The following is a 17,819-nucleotide window of genomic DNA, read 5'->3' on the forward strand; positions in this document are numbered from 1 at the left end:
CACTGTTTGAAGGCTGGCAGTTGACATGTTTGATGCAGAACTGTTGAACTAGAATTCAGCTCAAATAGAAGTAAAAACACACACAGAATCCTATTTTTACACAAATCCAGGTACAAATGAAAGCAGCAGTTTTCTCTGAGCTGCACAAAGACTTCATATTTAATGTTCAGCCTCTGACCCATCTGGCTGGTTGCATGTGAATCAAAGCAAGCGCTAACTTCATTATCCATGTGCGTAGCGCTTGTTTACATCCTCGGTAGGTTAACACACACACGGCCTCTTTGATAATCCTGCATGTAGAAGGTCCAGTGTATCTAAGCCTGGTGAGGTTATCTCTTTGCATTCCCACTGGTGGCCATGAACATCCTGATATAAACCAAAGGGGTAAAACGAACAAAACCGATGCATAATTAAAAAAAAGTTCATCCTTTAAAAATCACCAGCGTGCTTTATACATTCAATTTCTGAATTTCATATTTAGTGAGTTGTTTATCTTAAGGCAAACTTCCCCCCCCAGTGGAATCTTTTGATGTTCCTTAATAAGGCCTCTGGTTCACTACTAACGGAACATAATGCCTGAAAAAAATGGCAGTACTTTCCATTAAATGGCCACGAGTGTGGTGGAAGCATGCACCCGTGTGTGTACTGTGTGTTTGTTTGTTTGCCAGACATGTTGTCAGAGCCTGACAGCCCGCTACATCATCCAGAGGTCAGTCTGAGTTTACTTCGTCGGCGATGCCCAATTTCCTCGACTGTGTGGGAGGATTGAGTGATGATTCCTCAGTTCATTCATAGTTCTCGCTCTCTCTCCAACACTCTCTCATGTTTTCTCTTTTTTCTTACTTTTACTTTTATTTATTTTTAAAGCAGTGATCCGATTTGTCACAGTGAGCAGGCTTATATTGCTGATGCATTAAATCGCAGCACCAGTGGTACTCCATGTAGATCAAACAAATGGAATAGCAAACATCAGCAGAGAATATATATTTAATGAAAAAACTGAGCACAGTGTTGTCAACACTTCTTCCAAAGTAGCTAACTGCACCAGCTCCAAATGTTGCTAAAGTCCTCCAAAGCCACTTCCCCAAAATGATTATACTGAACATAAACAACGAACATGTGACTGTTGCTCAGTACTCACAGCTGTCAAGCAAGCAGATACTGGATTTTTGAATTTTTTTCCGTCAGAGCATTTGATTCATTGTTTTCTGTCGGGGTGTAATGAGAATTTCAACAAAAGAAACAAAAAATGTTTTTGAAAACAATACCCACCCGAGCTTCATACGAGAGAGTATGGCTCCAACGAATCAGAATTTAGTTCTTTGATGATATTCTAGGTCAATAGTTTTTCAGAAAATAGTGATAAATTCCCATCGCATTTTCCCAAAGCACAAGCACATTTTTCATTTCTTTTTTTTTTTGTGTTACAAACATAACAAACATATTCAGTTCACAGTCATAGTGGACCAACAATATTAGTTTGAATATTGATATTCCCACTCAAGAAGCCTTAACCAGTGTCCTTTCATTTTCCAAATAAAAAGAAGACTTAAACAGTTAACTGTTTATCAAAACAATGAATTGTCTAATTGTCATTGATCATTTGTGCTAAATGTGTCTTTTCTTTCTGTCTTCCAGCCCTGACGACATCGGAAGCTGCTGGTACATCCTGTTGTCCGGCTCCGTCTTCATCAAGGAGTCCATGTTCCTGCCCAGAAGCAGGTAGGATCACCGGCCATGTTGGTTCCGTTTAACAAGCGAGCAACTTCCGCCCTTCAAGGCCTATTTAGAACATCCACATCGGGAGATAAAAAGCTAATCATAGACTAACCAGATCAGGACTATTTTAATTTATACTATCTAAAAAAAAAGAAGTTTATTTCCACTCTTATCAACCTGCTCTTATCCCGAGGAGTAAATAAGGATGTTTTCTTTTACCCAAATTGGCTTTTTAAACATTGCTTGCACAGTTACAAAGGACAGCCAAGCTTCTTTCTCAAAAGGGAAAGTTTTAATCTGATAATTGCTTTATAAGAAATAGACTTTACTTAAATGGGCACAGAAGAAGATAAAGTGGCCACTGCTGCCAACTGCAAGCTGACTTATGTTTCCAAAAAGCTTCATTTATATATTTATTTTTTCCATGTTAATGTGTTTGTACACATGATATTAATTTGCTGATGTAATCCAAAATAGTCTGATATACCAGTGTGTAGTTCCTTCAATCTGCTCAGAGAAGGATGATGGGCTGATATCTTGCATTTTATTGTGAAGCTCCACAGCTCCATCAGCATAACTTTGCAGCAATTCTAGAGAAACAAAGCTTTCTTTCTTGCATAAATTCTCTCGGTGCCTCCCCAAGGAAAAGAACAGAACAAGAGGAGATGAAGGAAGACGTCATGAAATGCACATTGTTGTTACAAAAAAATACAGTCTTTCTAAAAAAATGTTACAACAGAAAAACAGCCAAATAGCCAAAAATAATCCACATACCTGCAATTGTAGTGAACGTAACACTCAATCTAGTCCATGGACCTGGTACACACATGCCTCGACAAACATCTCCATTAATGAGCATATTTCTACAATGAAAATAAATAAGACTTAAGCTTCAACATGTAAAAATATCAATACATTCACTTTCTAGTTGTTTAAAGCATCTTTTAATATATGTATATAGTTGTTGTTGTGGTTAAAAATAGTGTGAAGTCGCTCTAAACATGTCATGATTTACATATAGTTCCATCCCTTTTCTTTCTTTCTTACACGGTAGGTTGTTCCAAGAAAGAAATATTGTAGTCTTTGAGGAAAGAAGAGGCAGTTTGTCACCCCCGAGCCCACCCCCATAATGTCTAATAATTAACTACAACCCCCTCCGAGGACTTAAGATTCACGTTCCCCTCTCCAGCTCGGCGCCATCGGCTCCCAGCAGTGATCACCACCTCTGAAGCCAAGATCCAAATGTTAAAAAGCTGCGATTTCACAAGTGGTTCTGTTACATGAACCGTCTCTGTGGGCGTTCTGAAAACAATGATCTTTTCATCCATTAGCCTTGCATAACACACACACACCCACACCTACGGACGGCCACTCCGAAACACTTGGGCCGCCGCTGCTTTTAAACGCGGAGGGAGGGGGTCGGCGGGGTCGGCTCCGGCTCCGATCATTCTCCGGATTCACAGGAACGTGGGAGGCATTTAGAACGGAAAAGCTCGATCGGAAATGTGCCAAAAAACGCTGCTTCTCTCCCCCCCTCCTTAAACATAACCTTTCCAGTTCTGCCAAGGTGAGAATTTGTGTGTGTGTGTGTGTGTGTGTGTGTGTGACGCCGGAGGAGGATTTGCAGATATTGGCAGATTAAAGTTAATGCCCGACCGCAGTCGCTGGGGAGGAGGCCTCTGGAAAATGTTTACTAAGCATATGTTGCAAGGAGATCCACTCTTGCTGCATGAGACGAGACTGAATATGGTTGATAATTAGCTCACTTTTTTTTTTTTTTCCCTTTTCGAGTGATGCCAACTGCATTGCGCAAGACCTCCTTGTGTCTTTTTCAACTGCGGCGAAATGAAACACACGATCCATGAATTTGTGTTATTTCGCTCATGCGTTGCAACAGAGAAGTGACAGCATGTGACCCGATTTTCTCGACCTCTTGTGATCATGCGAGTATTGATCCGTCCTCTCTGGGAAGCAAAGGTGGGGAGGCAACGTGATGCAATAACGGGGTCATAAAAATCTCTTGGGTGGTTTTAATGCAAACATTCAACGCCAAAACTTAATGTAAGTTTCTTTTAACCTTGACTGTCATATTTCCATAACTTAAAAAAAGTAGTTTTAGTGGCCTTAACCTTAACCATAGAGGAATATGTCAATAGAACACGTCTGTATGAAGACAGAGCACTCTACTTAGCACTCTATTATAGTCTTAGCCTCTACCACAGTGCCTCGTGCTGCATTGAAAACATCATTCTCGGGGGGGAAATGATGCGAGAGAAGACAAGAAGACATTTTGGAAATGACTCATTCCAAAACGACACATTCTGGTTTCAAGTTTTCAAGGACTTCCTGGTCTATAAAACTCAACCAGCACTTGAATTACAGTGTACATTTTCAAATCAAGATAAAAAATAAATAATTAATAATACATATATTTTCACGACAGTGTTTGTATGGTCGGAAGCGTAACTGTCCCACTTCCTGCTTCAACAGGTGTGTCAGTGTTTTCGCAGAAGTGACACGTGAATATTGGATGGTTGTTTACGCAGTGAGGCATTTCCACATTAGCCGCCTCGTTAAGCTTCGACCATTTTATCATCTCGGACGCTTTCGCTTTAAATGAATGGTCATAGCAACATAGAAAAGTGTGTGTGTGGGGGGGGGGGGGTGGCTGCTAGGGGAAATATGTTGTGACGTGTGGAACTGAATGGAGTCCAGCAGGACTTCCTGAAGCTTTTAAATGTGTGCTGGAATTGGGTTTCAGACAGACCTTGCCCAGAAATGGCTGCTCGTATCTCCTCTGGCAGCAAGGTTGAAAACCTGATATGCCTCCATCACTCACTCACTCACTCACTCACTCAGTGCTTCTGTCTCACTCTGATGCCCCCCCCCCCCCCCCTTCCTCTCGCTGATCGCTGTAGAGTGAGATGTGATCCCAGAGGAAGAGGAATGGCTTAGTCACTGGGTGAATAAGCCGAAGCTCTGTGCCTTTTTTTATTTAACCCAGAGGCCAGCGTGAAATCAAATACAGCTCAAGTAAATAAATCTTAGCAAGCGGGGTGACTTTAAAGCCTGTAGAAACACGTGCCGTGTTAAACGTGTAATTGAAATACATCAGTAAACTGGGATACATGATAATGAGTTTTGTCGGAGCAGGCCATCACAGAGTGATTCATTTGTGCCGTGACTTGGCAGAGAGACACAGGAGACTTCTTGTTGGACTCGGACCAATCGCAGCCCGCCTTCTTTTTGTGACATACACCAGTAAAGTATTGCATTCGTATTAGTTGTATTGCATTCATATTAGTTGTTGCACTTACTGTATTCGTATCAGTTCGCTGCACTTATCCTATTCGTAGTAGTTTGCAGCACTTATTGTATTCGTAGTAGTTTGTAGCACTTATTGTATTCGTATTAGTCTGTTGCAATTATTGTTTTCGTAGTAACTTGCTTCTGCACTGTACTTTTGCTCTGGTTTATGCTTTGAGATGCTTGTTTAAGAAAGGAGATGCACTTATGACTTCTGGTGACTAGTAGTTCTCTTGAATACCAATGTTGAATACACTTCCTGTAAGTCGCTTTGGATAAAAGCGTCTGCTAAATGACTGTAATGTAATGTAATGTAATGTAATGTAAAGCATCAGAGACTGACTTGACTGTTCCACCCGGCAGCACCAACAGCAAAATGCTTATGTATGTAATAAGAGTTTTCTGAACGGAGCTGAATCTTGAATCATTTATCGACACGTGTTGGTGATGGCTCTGTCTTTTGGCATTCCCATCTCGTGGATAAAGAAAAAATCCTTACTTGCGGTTAGGTTTTTCAGTTGACAGAGCACTCTTTGCTGCTATCGGTCTACATCACGGTACATGTTGTGGAAGTTGTCAAAGCATAAAAAAAAATGTGGACACGCTGGCATTATTTCTGTTTGATGCATCGGCTGTATTCCACCAAAACACACAACGCCACACGGGACGAAAACAAGCAATCTGTCGGTCAGATGCCCCCCCACATCCGTCGGTCAGGCCGTAATCAGGCTGATATCGTGTCGTCTGATTTTGCCCTAATGGGTTTAGTTTGTGCAAAAGAAGAGTGACCTTCCACATTTCAAATCCACGAACCTTTAACACAGAGTTCTTGAATTTTTCTTCAGAAAAGTTGCAAATGTCAGAGCGAGTTAGGAGTTATTTATAAAAAATGAATTATTTCTAATATAAGATGTGTTGATGCTGCAACTCTGTTTTCTGCAACTCTGCAGGGTTTTTTTTTTTTTTTAGGCAATGGACAGAACCAGAATTTGGCAAAGCATCTAAGTAATAGCTGTCTTAATGACTTTTTTTCACCCCTCAAATCAGCAGCATTTATGAGAGTAGATCTTCTTTTTTAAATGCTGTGTAATGAATATGTTGTTATATTTTTAGTTCCAGTTTCAATAACAGCCCAGTGTATGGGACTTTTAACTTCCACCATGACATACACTTTATTAACCCTGTACTGGTTTGTACTTCCCCCTCCTTCATGGTACTGCCTCTCATTTATTATCACTATCAGTTGACTGCTGTCAGGACTTTACCTCCGGTCATTAACTGGAAGAGTTTCCTGATAATCCGCCTTTATCAAAAAACAACTCCTCTTAACTGAATCAGCACACGGCAGCAGCCGGGCTCCCAGTTTAGCGGAGCGACGTCCAACTCGTCTCTTCTGTTTGTGTGAACTGCTTGAAGGAAAAGGTCAGTAAAGCATCAAATCATTTCTTGACAGCCAGCAGCAGCCCAGACAGACTCATCTGTGACCGCAGATGACAAACTGATCCAGCGATAATTTATTCTGTACTCACACAGACGCAGATGTCTCTGTTGCTCATGCACTCTGTGTTGTGTGGAGGTTGACAGAAAGGTGATTTTTTTTTTTTTTTTTTTTTTTTTTTTTTTTACTCCTGACATGGATGAAAAACAACACTTACTTTAACTGCAACTTAAAGTATTTGCTTCTCAAACTGAAAGTCACTGTGGCCGCTCATGTGGTGATTTTTGTGACCCTCTCGATGTTGAAATGATAACATATTTCAAAACTGATTGTGAAAGCGAGGAGAATTGTTTTCCTCTTTTTTTTTTTTTTTTTTTCTTTGGAGAAAAACATTCTTAAATAACTTTGTTGCCAGCAGTGACTCACATGAGCACTGGTACCAGAGTAATGAGGCCACTGACCAATAGAACCGGATACACTGTAAACAATACATCGATGGTTTTGACATTAAATTAAAGTTGAACTGAACTGAACCAGTGTTGAATTGTTCACTCTGTTCATGAGCTGGAGCACAATTTAAAGGGGCACTCTACCAATTATTACAACAGCCTTTTGAAAGCGGTTCTTTAATGCGTCCTGTGGCTCAAAAGCTGTTTTTGTCTGATAAACATTTGGAGTAAAAAGCCTGCAATATAAATTGGGGCCATGGAGTTTGAAAGACGTAGGTATTTACAGTACCTAACAGGGAGGTTTTAATGAAGACACACTAACAAATTGCAGTGTGGGAAATGTAGGATTCAGCATTTTTGGTACTCATTTGGAATCCGTTGTCTCTTGCAAGTCCCTTCAGAGGAACCTAAGAATTACCTTCAATCAACTGCTCTTAGGTTAGGGTTAAATACTGACAAGAGTCGCTGGTTTCCAATTATGTTTATTTTTCACCAGTAAAGCAGTTTAAAGTCTAATCCTTCATCCGCCATGCTGCCTACTCATTAAATCCTGAGCTGTGTTGTTAGCTTTTACATTCAAACCAGGATCAATGCTGATCCGTGAGCACGAAAATCTGTGGCTGAAGTTAAAAAGTACGGAGGAAAGTGGCTGAAGTCGGCACAAACTACACCCAAATGTCATGAGAAATGGAGTGTTTTTAGAGAGCTATAGTTTTAATTTTTATCAGATAAATGACTATGTGGCTGATTTGAGTCGCGTGTAAAAAAAAACAACCACAACAAGCTTCTATGATTTAAATTTCATCAAAGTAGAGAAAAAGAAAGCTTATTGAGCATTTTTGACTATGCATGCTGGGAGGCATGTTATTAGACTAACAAAGTTTCCAGAAAAAATCTAATCTACCCACGAGCTTCATCATTATTAATTACTCATTATTATAAAGAAGTGTTAAATTCTACAGAATGCATAACAGTTGTCCATGAGTAACTTTTACCAAAAGAGGAGAACGAATGCTGTCCTCACCTCCCCATCTACCCCGACGTGACACACACACACACACACACACACACACACACACACACACACACACACACACACACACACCCTGTCCTCTCTATCACTTGTATCTCTGTGGCAGGAAGTGAGTCGTACGCTGGAATGCTGGCTGTAGTCAGTGCGCCACATTACACACACAGAGAGAGAGAGAGGGGTGGAGAGTGAGAGAGAAAGGGGGCAGAGCCATTGGGCAGAGGCTGATCCGCACACACACACACACACACACACACACACACACTTTCAGAGCCACACACTCCCATTCTCAGACAGCTACACTCGGGTGTACGCAGGACGATATGCCGCAGTCACACCGGAGTCTCGGGACTTGGAGGGTGCTTGCCGGAGCGACTGTGGACTAACCGTGGGAATCCTCTTATCTTATCTTATCTTATCTTATCTGTCGGTGCTGTCACTCTGGGAGCGGTTTGGGAGAGTCGGGGGTGAGTGTCCGGACTACTACAGCCGCATGTAACTCCCGTATATGACTCACTTGAAGCTCTGCCCAGAGAACACTCTTGTGTTTTTTGGGGTTGTAATTTCAAAAATCTGACTCGTGTCGGGGCCGCGGAGCCCGCTGCTGTGTAACCTTCAAGTCTGGAATGTGAAACACGACTTTGATGTTATTTTGGATCTGTCAGTGCGGAGCAGTGTGTGCTGCCAGTATATATATATATATATATATATATATATAAAAAAATGTGTGTGTGTGTTCTTCATGTTTGGGTCGGGGGGCGTTATACAAGACTTTTGGCAACTTTGAAACCAAAACAAAGATGGAGCTCCTGCTGTGGGGAGAAAGTGTAAGAAATGGTTTAAAGATGCTGAGATGATTGATTGATACGCCTCGGAAAGGTTTGGAGCGGCTAGATAAGTCTCTCTCTCTCTCTCTCTCTCTCTCTCTCTCTCTCTCTCTCTCTCTCTCTCTCTCTCTCTCTGTCTTAAGCTTCAGTGTCCTTTTTCTCTTTGACATTACTTTGTCAGTGAAGTCGTATTTCGGGAAGCTAAAGTCACGGGCCGTACGCACATTCTTGGCAATCAGTGTCAGCGTCTATTTCAGAAGTGACGGGGCAAAAATGTTCCGGGGGCGTGTGTGTGTGTGTGTGTGTGTGTGTGTGTGTGTGTGTGTGTGTGTGTGTGTGTGTGTGTGTGTGTGTGTGTGTGTGTGTGTGTGCGTGTGTGTGTGTGTGTGTGTGTGTGTGTGTGTGTGTGTGTGGTGTACACGCCGAGGAATTCTGTTTATGTTTGCAAGGTGAGGGGTGGTTGGATGGACCACCGCAGCTCAGAGGGGACGTTGGTAAAACCCCCTCAAGCCTGGATGCTGTTTTCATTGACGAACACTTCAGAGAACGTCCTCGCCCTCCTCTGACCTCCACCTTCTCTGAGCTGGGTCTACAGTCTTGCATCACCAGTTTAATCTTTGTCCTTTTTTTTTTTTTTTTTTTTTTTTTTTAAGGGTCCGGTGGGTTTAAAAAAAAAAAGCTGGTGTGCCCTCTCAACACTTTACTCAGTTAAACGGATTAACAGAGTGAGAATCCCCATCCTTCCTCTACCCTCTACCCTCCAACCCTTCAACCCTCCGCCTCCAGCTCAGTCCAGGGGTGCAGATTAGGGATTGCACCGGTTCAGTCAGACGGCAGAATGGATCTGAGGCTTTGGCCGGTGGGGCTGTCGGGGCTCGCAGAGTGGAAAGGCTGGTGATGCATGTGGAATGACATTCCAGACGCCCAGGCTTGTTGTGTAACGGGAGGGGGAACGCAAGGCCACTGAGGCAGGGGAGATGTCAGTCAGTCAACTGAGAGAGAGAGAGAGAGAGAGAGAGAGAGAGAGAGATATTGGCCGCCATACAAAAGCGCCTGATGGGAGCACAGATTAACTTTTTAAAAGAAAGGAAGTTTACTTTTTATATTCATAATATCTTGATTCTAGTTAAGCTCTAAAATGAGACGTCCCTTCTAAAGTCAGAAAAAGACAAGTTCACGTTTTCTAAATCTTTCATCGAATCTTGGCAGAGGTTGGAAAGATGAAACCCAAGACCTTCATCTGCATCTCATCTTTAAGCAACAGGTGCTATTACTGGTGCAGCTTTTATTTTGTAGATCAGGACGGCTGTGCGATTATAGATTCAGTCGGCCTTGTGAGGATTTGAAAATACTGTGAATTGACGATGTAGTACTTCATTCATTTAATCTGGGTTTTTATTACCTTTGAACAACAGACTTTGACTGACATGAGGCGTCCATGTTTGTTTGGATTTCGGGCCCTTCCTATAAAGTACCAATTTGAATACATTAAGTGTTCAGAAACATCCCAGTTTCCCCAGTCGTAATGACCACTTTAAAGTCAGAAACTGGAAACGCTGATATGACATTAAGCTGCCGTACAAACACATATTTTCACTTTGCATACGTCTCCTAAATTGCAAAATTGTTCATTGAACATTTCTTGCTTGATTCTTTTTTGATGAGTTTTGTTTTTCGGTCTATGTGCGCGCCATCTTTATGTATTTATGTACCGCGTGTTGTCTGTTGTATTTTTAATGTTATCTGCAGGCTGAATTCCCTCCTTCACCTCCTTGCAGAGTGAAGATAATGATTTTTTTTTTTTAACATCGGTATATACACTTTTCCTCTGAAAGCGCAGCACACATAACAGCATTTTGGTGATTGTTACGCTGATGATCTTCGCTCTGTGCTGTGCTCGGTTTATAACTGACTTACAAACCTGGTCAACCATCTGGCACATTTCTTATCTTTCTTTCTTATCTGGTTTTGTACGTTTGTCAGCCAGCACACACTGTAGTTCCCAGGGAAGAAAAAAAAAAAGCAAAAAAAACTTACGTCAACTTGACCTGAATTCCTCAGTGCTGCATTATTAACAGCAGATAGGTTGTGCACACATCAACGGTAGTGGTAGAGCTAATACAAATGAATATATTTGCATGGTTCAAACTTTGCAGTGTTACAGTGTTGATTGCTGTAAAGACGCCCAAACCTCAACTGTCCTCCCAGTTGTCATCCACTGGGAGGACAACATGGTCGTTTCAGACATATTATGTTTATTGCCTGATATACATTCACCCCCACAGCAGATGTCATGCTTTAATATCTGCTCAGGACTAGTCATAGAGCAGTTGGAGGCTTTAATCTTCCAAACAAGACACGTTTGTGTTTTTCTAAACCCTCCCACCCCCTCACTCTCCACTTCCATAATCCCTTCTCTAATATCTCACATTGCCAGTGGCATTTGCCTCCCGCAAAATGGAGGATTGGATTACTAATGTCAGGAATGTCTAATGGAGGAAACATGATTGAACACGTCGCTTTGTTGTTAGCATTTTTGGTGGCCCAGCGTGTTTGGTGTTTCGTGACTCCGCATTGGTTGGATTCACTCCTAGCAGAGCCGGGCCAAAGGCAGGCTCAACAGGATCAGAGCTGGTACCGGCTCCAGACGTCTGTTAAAAACAAAATAAAACGGATCAAAAAGCACTCGCTCGTTCCTCAGAAGCTGCTGCCCAGCTGACAAATCATCTTTCCTGGAAAATAAGTTGCAAAAAGAATTACAACGTTTTTGTCTTCTCGTGAGGGGAAAATACGGAGTAAGCTCTCCGTTCTGCTGCTCTGTTTGGCCCTGTGGTGGAATCCCGGCTACGAGCAGAGTTAAAACGCATTAAACCGAGGCTCAGGCAGAGCGAACGGCATCCATCAGCAGTAACCCCGTCACTGCCTTCATCAGATCCGCTCCAGTCACTGAAGTCGTCTTTGATTTCAGTTTGCGCTTCGCAGCAGAAGCTCGCTGTAATCACGTGGACCTCATTGGACAAACTCTTGTTCAAGAGGCGTCAGAAAGTGAGAAACAATTAAGTCAAAGTAAAATTGCAGCCCTGGCAGAGAAAACAACAGAACGGCTGACAAAAGAGGAAAAAAATCACAAAACATGACAAAGGCTTGACTGTGAAAGGAGGCAGAAAGAGAAAAAGCAAAGTAAGCGAAATTGACTTTTTTAGAAAAATAAAAGGCCCCAGAAAAAAAAATCATTATTTGCTCTTTGCCAGAGTGTCAGGTAGAGTAACGCCGGCTCTTTTGCAGTTGGCTGGTATTTATGTTCCAGCCTGATCGAGCCGTGCCCACAACATGTAGCCACAAGCCCGAGGCCCAAAAGCATTTAGACCACGCTGTGCCTGAGGTCTGCACCCGTCGGTGTGATTGATGAAAGCTGCCACCTCCACAGCCTCAACACAGGTAGCCAAACCGGTGCTCACTTCACTGTGAGACCAGAGGAGAACTTTCTACACCGGCAGTTACTCACTTTGTATCGGTTACACACTGAAGTTCAACAAGAAAAAAAGGCCTCAACGGACGCCGGTGTATGAAATGAGAAAGAACAGCGACTTACTGCCAGAGATGAGGATATAGGTCTCTAATGTGAGATCATTTGCATATGGGATTGATCTAAAACAATCATAGTTTAGTCTTTAAATGTCAAAAACTAGTGACAAGCGGCCATCATAACATTCCAGGGCATCCATAAATTGCTTGTTTTGCTCAACTAACACTCCAAAAGATATCATTAGACAAGAAAAAGCAGAAAATCATCATATACAGCAGCATTTTTGCTTAAAAATGACTTAAACCATAATTTGATTATCAAACTAGATAATTTTCTTATGACTAAATAATCCAATGATCCAATGATTAGTTGTTGCAGCTCTAAACAATAAAAAAACAGAGTTTAAAAAGAAACTTACTAGAATATAGAAATAAGTTTATGTGAAGTAAAATAAGACAATAAAAAATGAATGAAGAAATGAAAGAAACTACTTTGATTTATTGTCTGTCTACCGTCCATCAACGAGGTTATTCTTGTAATTGTTTGCTCTGTTGTTTGAATGTTTTACGTTATAATTATTTCAGCTCTGAAATATTAATAATAAATACACGTTTTCAGCTTCCACACCCAATTGACTCAATGTAAACTTAGATCCCGGCTGCTGAATCTGAGTAATGTAAAACAACGTTGCGCTGAACGAGGAAGGCCGCTCACGCTCTTCAGCCGTCCGTCTTCTTGGAGTCACTTGAGTTTATCTTGCAAAACAATCAGCAAACCGACGAGATGCGTGTCGCGTTCTGAATCGAAAAGATGTTATAAATGACAAACAAGGAAATCCTTGTGTCTCTGCATTGAGGTCGGCCGCTCGACAAAGGCTGCATTCTACACCAAACCCACAAGTTGGATCTCCTCATGCTCAGAGTTTCCGTGGCTGCTGCCCTCCTCTGAGACATTTTGGTGCTTTTTTTCTCAACGCTCCCCGGTTCCCCTCTCATTAGGCGCTACATACTGTACAAACTGTGACGTCGACGAAAGTGGACCTTTCCAGAGGCGGGTGTTTCCCTTTTCAGGTGGGAGTGGTCCCAGCTGAAAGGAGGAACTGTCCATTCAATGCTGCTCTGTTCAACATTTAATACAGAAATTCCATACAGCATATTTAAAATGTCGGGCACAGACTCACCGATTGACTTACACAGACGCCTCGGATGTCAGTGTGAGCTTAAAAACTCTAAATGAAATACGCCATTAGCAGACTTTCCGGGGGAAACAACATTAACGGCTTTGCTTTAATTCTGCTAATAATGTTGACGTCCAAATTCTTGTTTTTCTCATCATTTCATTAATTTCTTTTTTTTTTTCCTGTCCAGTTTTGGGAAGCGATCAGCCGGCAGCCTGCGGCGTGGATGTGAGTGCATCGTCCTGGAACCCTCAGAGATGATTGTGGTGAGTCCCATTATTTTCAGACTTTTAGCACACTGGCATCAAGCACACAAAATATCGTTTTTCAAATGTCTTTTTTTTTTTTTTAATTTTTTGTTGAAGCTTTTCCCACCCAAATGCCAATTTTCAAGTCATTATAACCCAAATCCAAACACCTTTATTGTGTTTTTGTAAACCAAAGTGCTCCTACTCTGGTTCTTTTCTATCCTAACAAGTGAATTACATTCATCTGGTCTAAAATAATACCTTATTCTCTTTAATCCAGCAGTGCTTGGGCTCCACACGACTGAAGTTAGGCTTCAGTTTTCTCTGATGTTAGCATAGTGGATAATGATTGATTGATTTCAGAGTTCCTTCATGTGTAAAGAGTGAGCTCTACTCTGAGGATCACCAAACAGTCTGACGCCAGTATAGCAGAGAGCTGGTCCTGTGATGTTTTTCTACTAATCTTTTATAAGTGCCTCATATTGACATTTCATCGCAGCCTTAAAGCACAGCTGTATTTTATTGTCCAGCATGTGTGTGCGCGTGAGTTGCTCCAGTCCACGACTGCTAGAAATCTCTGACCCAGTTTTATGGCAAATCAAACGTTGGCTCACAAAAGAAGTAGTTGAGACGCAAATCATTCCCGTCTCAATCATCTGTTCACCAGAAGCTCTCCGAGGCCTGCAGATATCAGAACACATGCATTTCTGCTGATTCGTTTGTGTTAAAGGGCGGCAGTATACTACAGACAAACCCATGTTGTCAGCTGACGTTTATACTGCTGAGAGGAAAACGTATATGCAGCATGATCTGGTCATGTGTTGGCACTCTACACCAGACATTTGCGAGTTGTAACGTGAAAGAAGAGCTCACCCTTCTTCTGCCGTAACTTTTTGTATCAGCTGAATGCTTTACATGAACCCCCGCAGATAGACACTAAAAGTACAAAGAGTTTTTTTTTACATTTTGTACATTTCCTATCATCATATGCTCCATAAATCCACCCCCAAACGGAGGAGGAGCACGGAGGAAAAAGCATAATTAATATTGTGTTTGCCAGGTATCAGAGTGTTGAGGGGCAGTGAACAAAGCTGTTCAAATATCCAGCAAATCTGTGCACGCTGCGTCGATATGAAGCCGATACACAACGGCAGTTTGATTTCCGACTGACCCGATCTGTCCACTGCTAAGGTGCTGATGTCGATTTTGATTTCATGCACGCTACTTTAAAACCACACGCTCCCTCTCCCTCATTTCTAGCATGAGGGGCGGCTGTGGCGTAGTGGAGAGCAAGGTAGTTCTCCAATCAGAGGGTCGGTGGTTCGATACCCGGCTTCGGCAGTCGATGTGTCCTTGGGCAAGACACTTAACCCCAAGTTGCTCCTGAAGGCTTGCCATCGGTGTGGACTGGATGTTGCATGAATGTTAGTTAGAGTCTGATGGTGGCACCTTGCATGGTAGCCTGTCATCAGTGTGTGAATGGGTGAATGATATGTAATATACTACTGACTGTAAGTCGCTTTGGATAAAAGCGTCTGCTAAATGACTGTAATGTAATGTAGCACTTACAAATCCGCCCCTCTGCATGCATATCTTTTTTTTTTTTTTTTTTTTTTTTTTTTTTTTTTTTCAAGATGTGAAACATAACCCACGTCTGGACTCTTGACAGTATATAATAACGACTGGTTGGCACCGCTCTGCAGCCACAGCACATCACATGCTGTAATTGCCATGTCTCCACGAGTGTGCCGTTGTAGATGGAGGGGAGTTTGGTGGGTGGGGGTGGGGGGCTTCTGTTAGCTGATCCTGTATCAGCAGCTCCTCACAAACCCGTCGGTAATAACACCCTGTGCTCTGCTCGATGCAGACACTTTCTGGCCTTGCCCCCTTTTTTTTTTTTTTTTTTTTTGCTATAATGGGTGTCAACCCGCCCTGCAATTACCGAGGAGGATTTTGTGCTGCTGAAAAATATAGATACATATGTATTAACCCCCCCCTTATAAGTTTGTGTTGAACACAGAAAGACCACACAGTTAGAAACATGAGAAAAGACACCAACGTGTTAGGAAAAAAAAAAAAAAAAAAGAAGATAATAATAAGTGTCACAGTTTCTATACATACCCACACGAATGCACACACTGCTCCGAGATTTGCAATTATTAGACACACAATCACACTTTTACGCTCTCGCTCCCCCCCCCCTGCCGTTGTCATGGCAGCAGTTGGTATGGCAGAGGGATTTTTTTTTTTTTTTTACTGGTGTAATCCCAGAGGCTGAGCGCTGTGAAATGTGAAGCCGCAGTGAAAGCGGCGAGTGAGCGAGAGAGGAATGGGTCCAGAGGAGAAGAAGAAGAAGAAGAAAGAAAATAAACTTAAATATCTTGTTCCAGCGTGACCCAAAGCCCGCCAGGCTACAGAGTGGTCCCGTTCAACCAAAAATACTTTAGAAAACTAGAATATGACTTCACTGCACAAATCGTGTGCCAGTTTCCACTCGGAAAATGTCCTTTTTTTTTTTTTTTTTTTTTTCCCCTCCTTTGAATTTCATTAAAAATGAAAATCTTGTTTTAACATGCATTTCATTGCAGTTAATACGTTTAACAGACACGGAGTTGAGGGTGCGTCCGTTTCATCATCTTGTCTTTTACTCCGTCAGGCTCCATCTGTGCTTATCAGCCTTGTCAATCAATCCCCGCCCCGCCCCGCCGCTCTCCATCTCCTCTCCTCGCTCTCTATCTCCCTCTGTCTCTCTTTTTTTTCGCGCTGTGAGCACCCTTTTGACGTAGGTGTGCATCCCACACACACTTCTATTTTTACGCAACGAGAGGGGCGGCAGGCAGGCAGGCAGGAAGGGAGGGAAGGGGAGGAGGAGGAGGAGGAGGTGGAAGGAATCTGCGATGGAGTAAAGAAAAAGGGTGGGGTTTATTTTGGGGCTTGTGTGTTTGTGTGCTTTGGGCGTGAGTGAAGATGAAGACAGTCACTCCCCGCTCTCTCCGTCTCCCTCCCTCACTATCGTTCCCAGGTGGACTATATGGATGAAAATGAGGAGTACTTCCAGCGGCAAGCCTCGCACAGACAGTCCCGTCGGCGCTTTCGGAAGATCAACCAGAAGGGGGAGAGGCAGACGATCATCGACACCGTGGATCCGTACCCCACCGGGAAGCCGCCCATAGACCGGGGATACCACACGGTGAGTTGATGCCGACGGTTTGTCTGTGCGTTCACCCTGCGCTGCGGTGGATCGCTGTGGGTCGCTCTTGGGTTTTGCGTGTCTTGCTCCTTCTTCAGGACCTGTTGTTGTTGGTGTTCGCTGAACATTTGTCTTCCCTGTTACACCAGATGTGTGTTTCCTCTCTGTGTGCTGGCCTCAGCTTTCCCATCGGTTGTAGGTTGTTGTGTTTGGATGTGTCCCGAGGAAGGGGGCAGCCTTGTCCCCCTGAGAGTGGACCGATCCCTCCTCCCTGGAGCGTTGCAATTGCGTAGAATGAAGTTGTAGCTTGTGCTGGCTTTGGTTTGCCGGTCCTCCCCCTCTCTGTGATACATGTTTTGTGGTTTGTTGATCATCCTATATACTGTATTTTATACGTGCATATTCAAAAATGCTGTTTGTTCGTGGTTCCTCTTGTTGGCAGAAATGACTTCTGATGGTTTTTAGCACTTTTCTCTCCAGCTTTTGCACCCTAACACACTCCTTCACCAATGCATCGCTTTAACATCTGTCCTGAGTTGCCTCTGCAGTTGTGTGAATGTTAAAAATGTCAGCGTGTTGCGAAGCACATTCAAGGTGAATATTGTCATGCAGTTCCTTGGATTTATAGAAAGTGTGTCCTTGAGAGTTATGCCTTGGAGATGCCTGTTTGATCATTGAACCAAGTAAAAGTGAAAATGAGTAGTTTGGTTAAAAAGTTGTGTGTTTTTTTTTAAGCAGTGCTTCCCAACCTGAGATCCAAGAAAGGCTCTGAAATGAATGTGAGGGGTTGCAAACGTTTCCTCTGTGTTGTGAAACGTGAAATTCACATGCTCTGGTTTTTAAATGTATTCAAATGAAAGTGCATGTGTGAAAGGACGATCACTTCAATAGGACAGCTGGTTCATGTGA

The 17,819-nt window shown here is 42.7% G+C and overlaps 1 protein-coding gene across 1 annotated transcript in view; it reads left to right on the top strand.

Moving 5' to 3' along the window:
* The window catches only part of rapgef2b (Rap guanine nucleotide exchange factor 2b), a 104,795-nt gene that overhangs the window by 39,452 nt on the left and 47,524 nt on the right, over nt 1-17,819 (top strand). Inside the window, 3 exon segments of the mRNA XM_054597637.1 lie at nt 1,639-1,722; nt 13,663-13,738; nt 16,743-16,910. Of these exon segments, the coding sequence (XP_054453612.1) occupies nt 1,639-1,722; nt 13,663-13,738; nt 16,743-16,910 (328 nt within the window).

Source organism: Anoplopoma fimbria, chromosome 4 (assembly GCF_027596085.1).
Source record: "Anoplopoma fimbria isolate UVic2021 breed Golden Eagle Sablefish chromosome 4, Afim_UVic_2022, whole genome shotgun sequence".
Lineage (NCBI taxonomy): Eukaryota > Metazoa > Chordata > Actinopteri > Perciformes > Anoplopomatidae > Anoplopoma > Anoplopoma fimbria.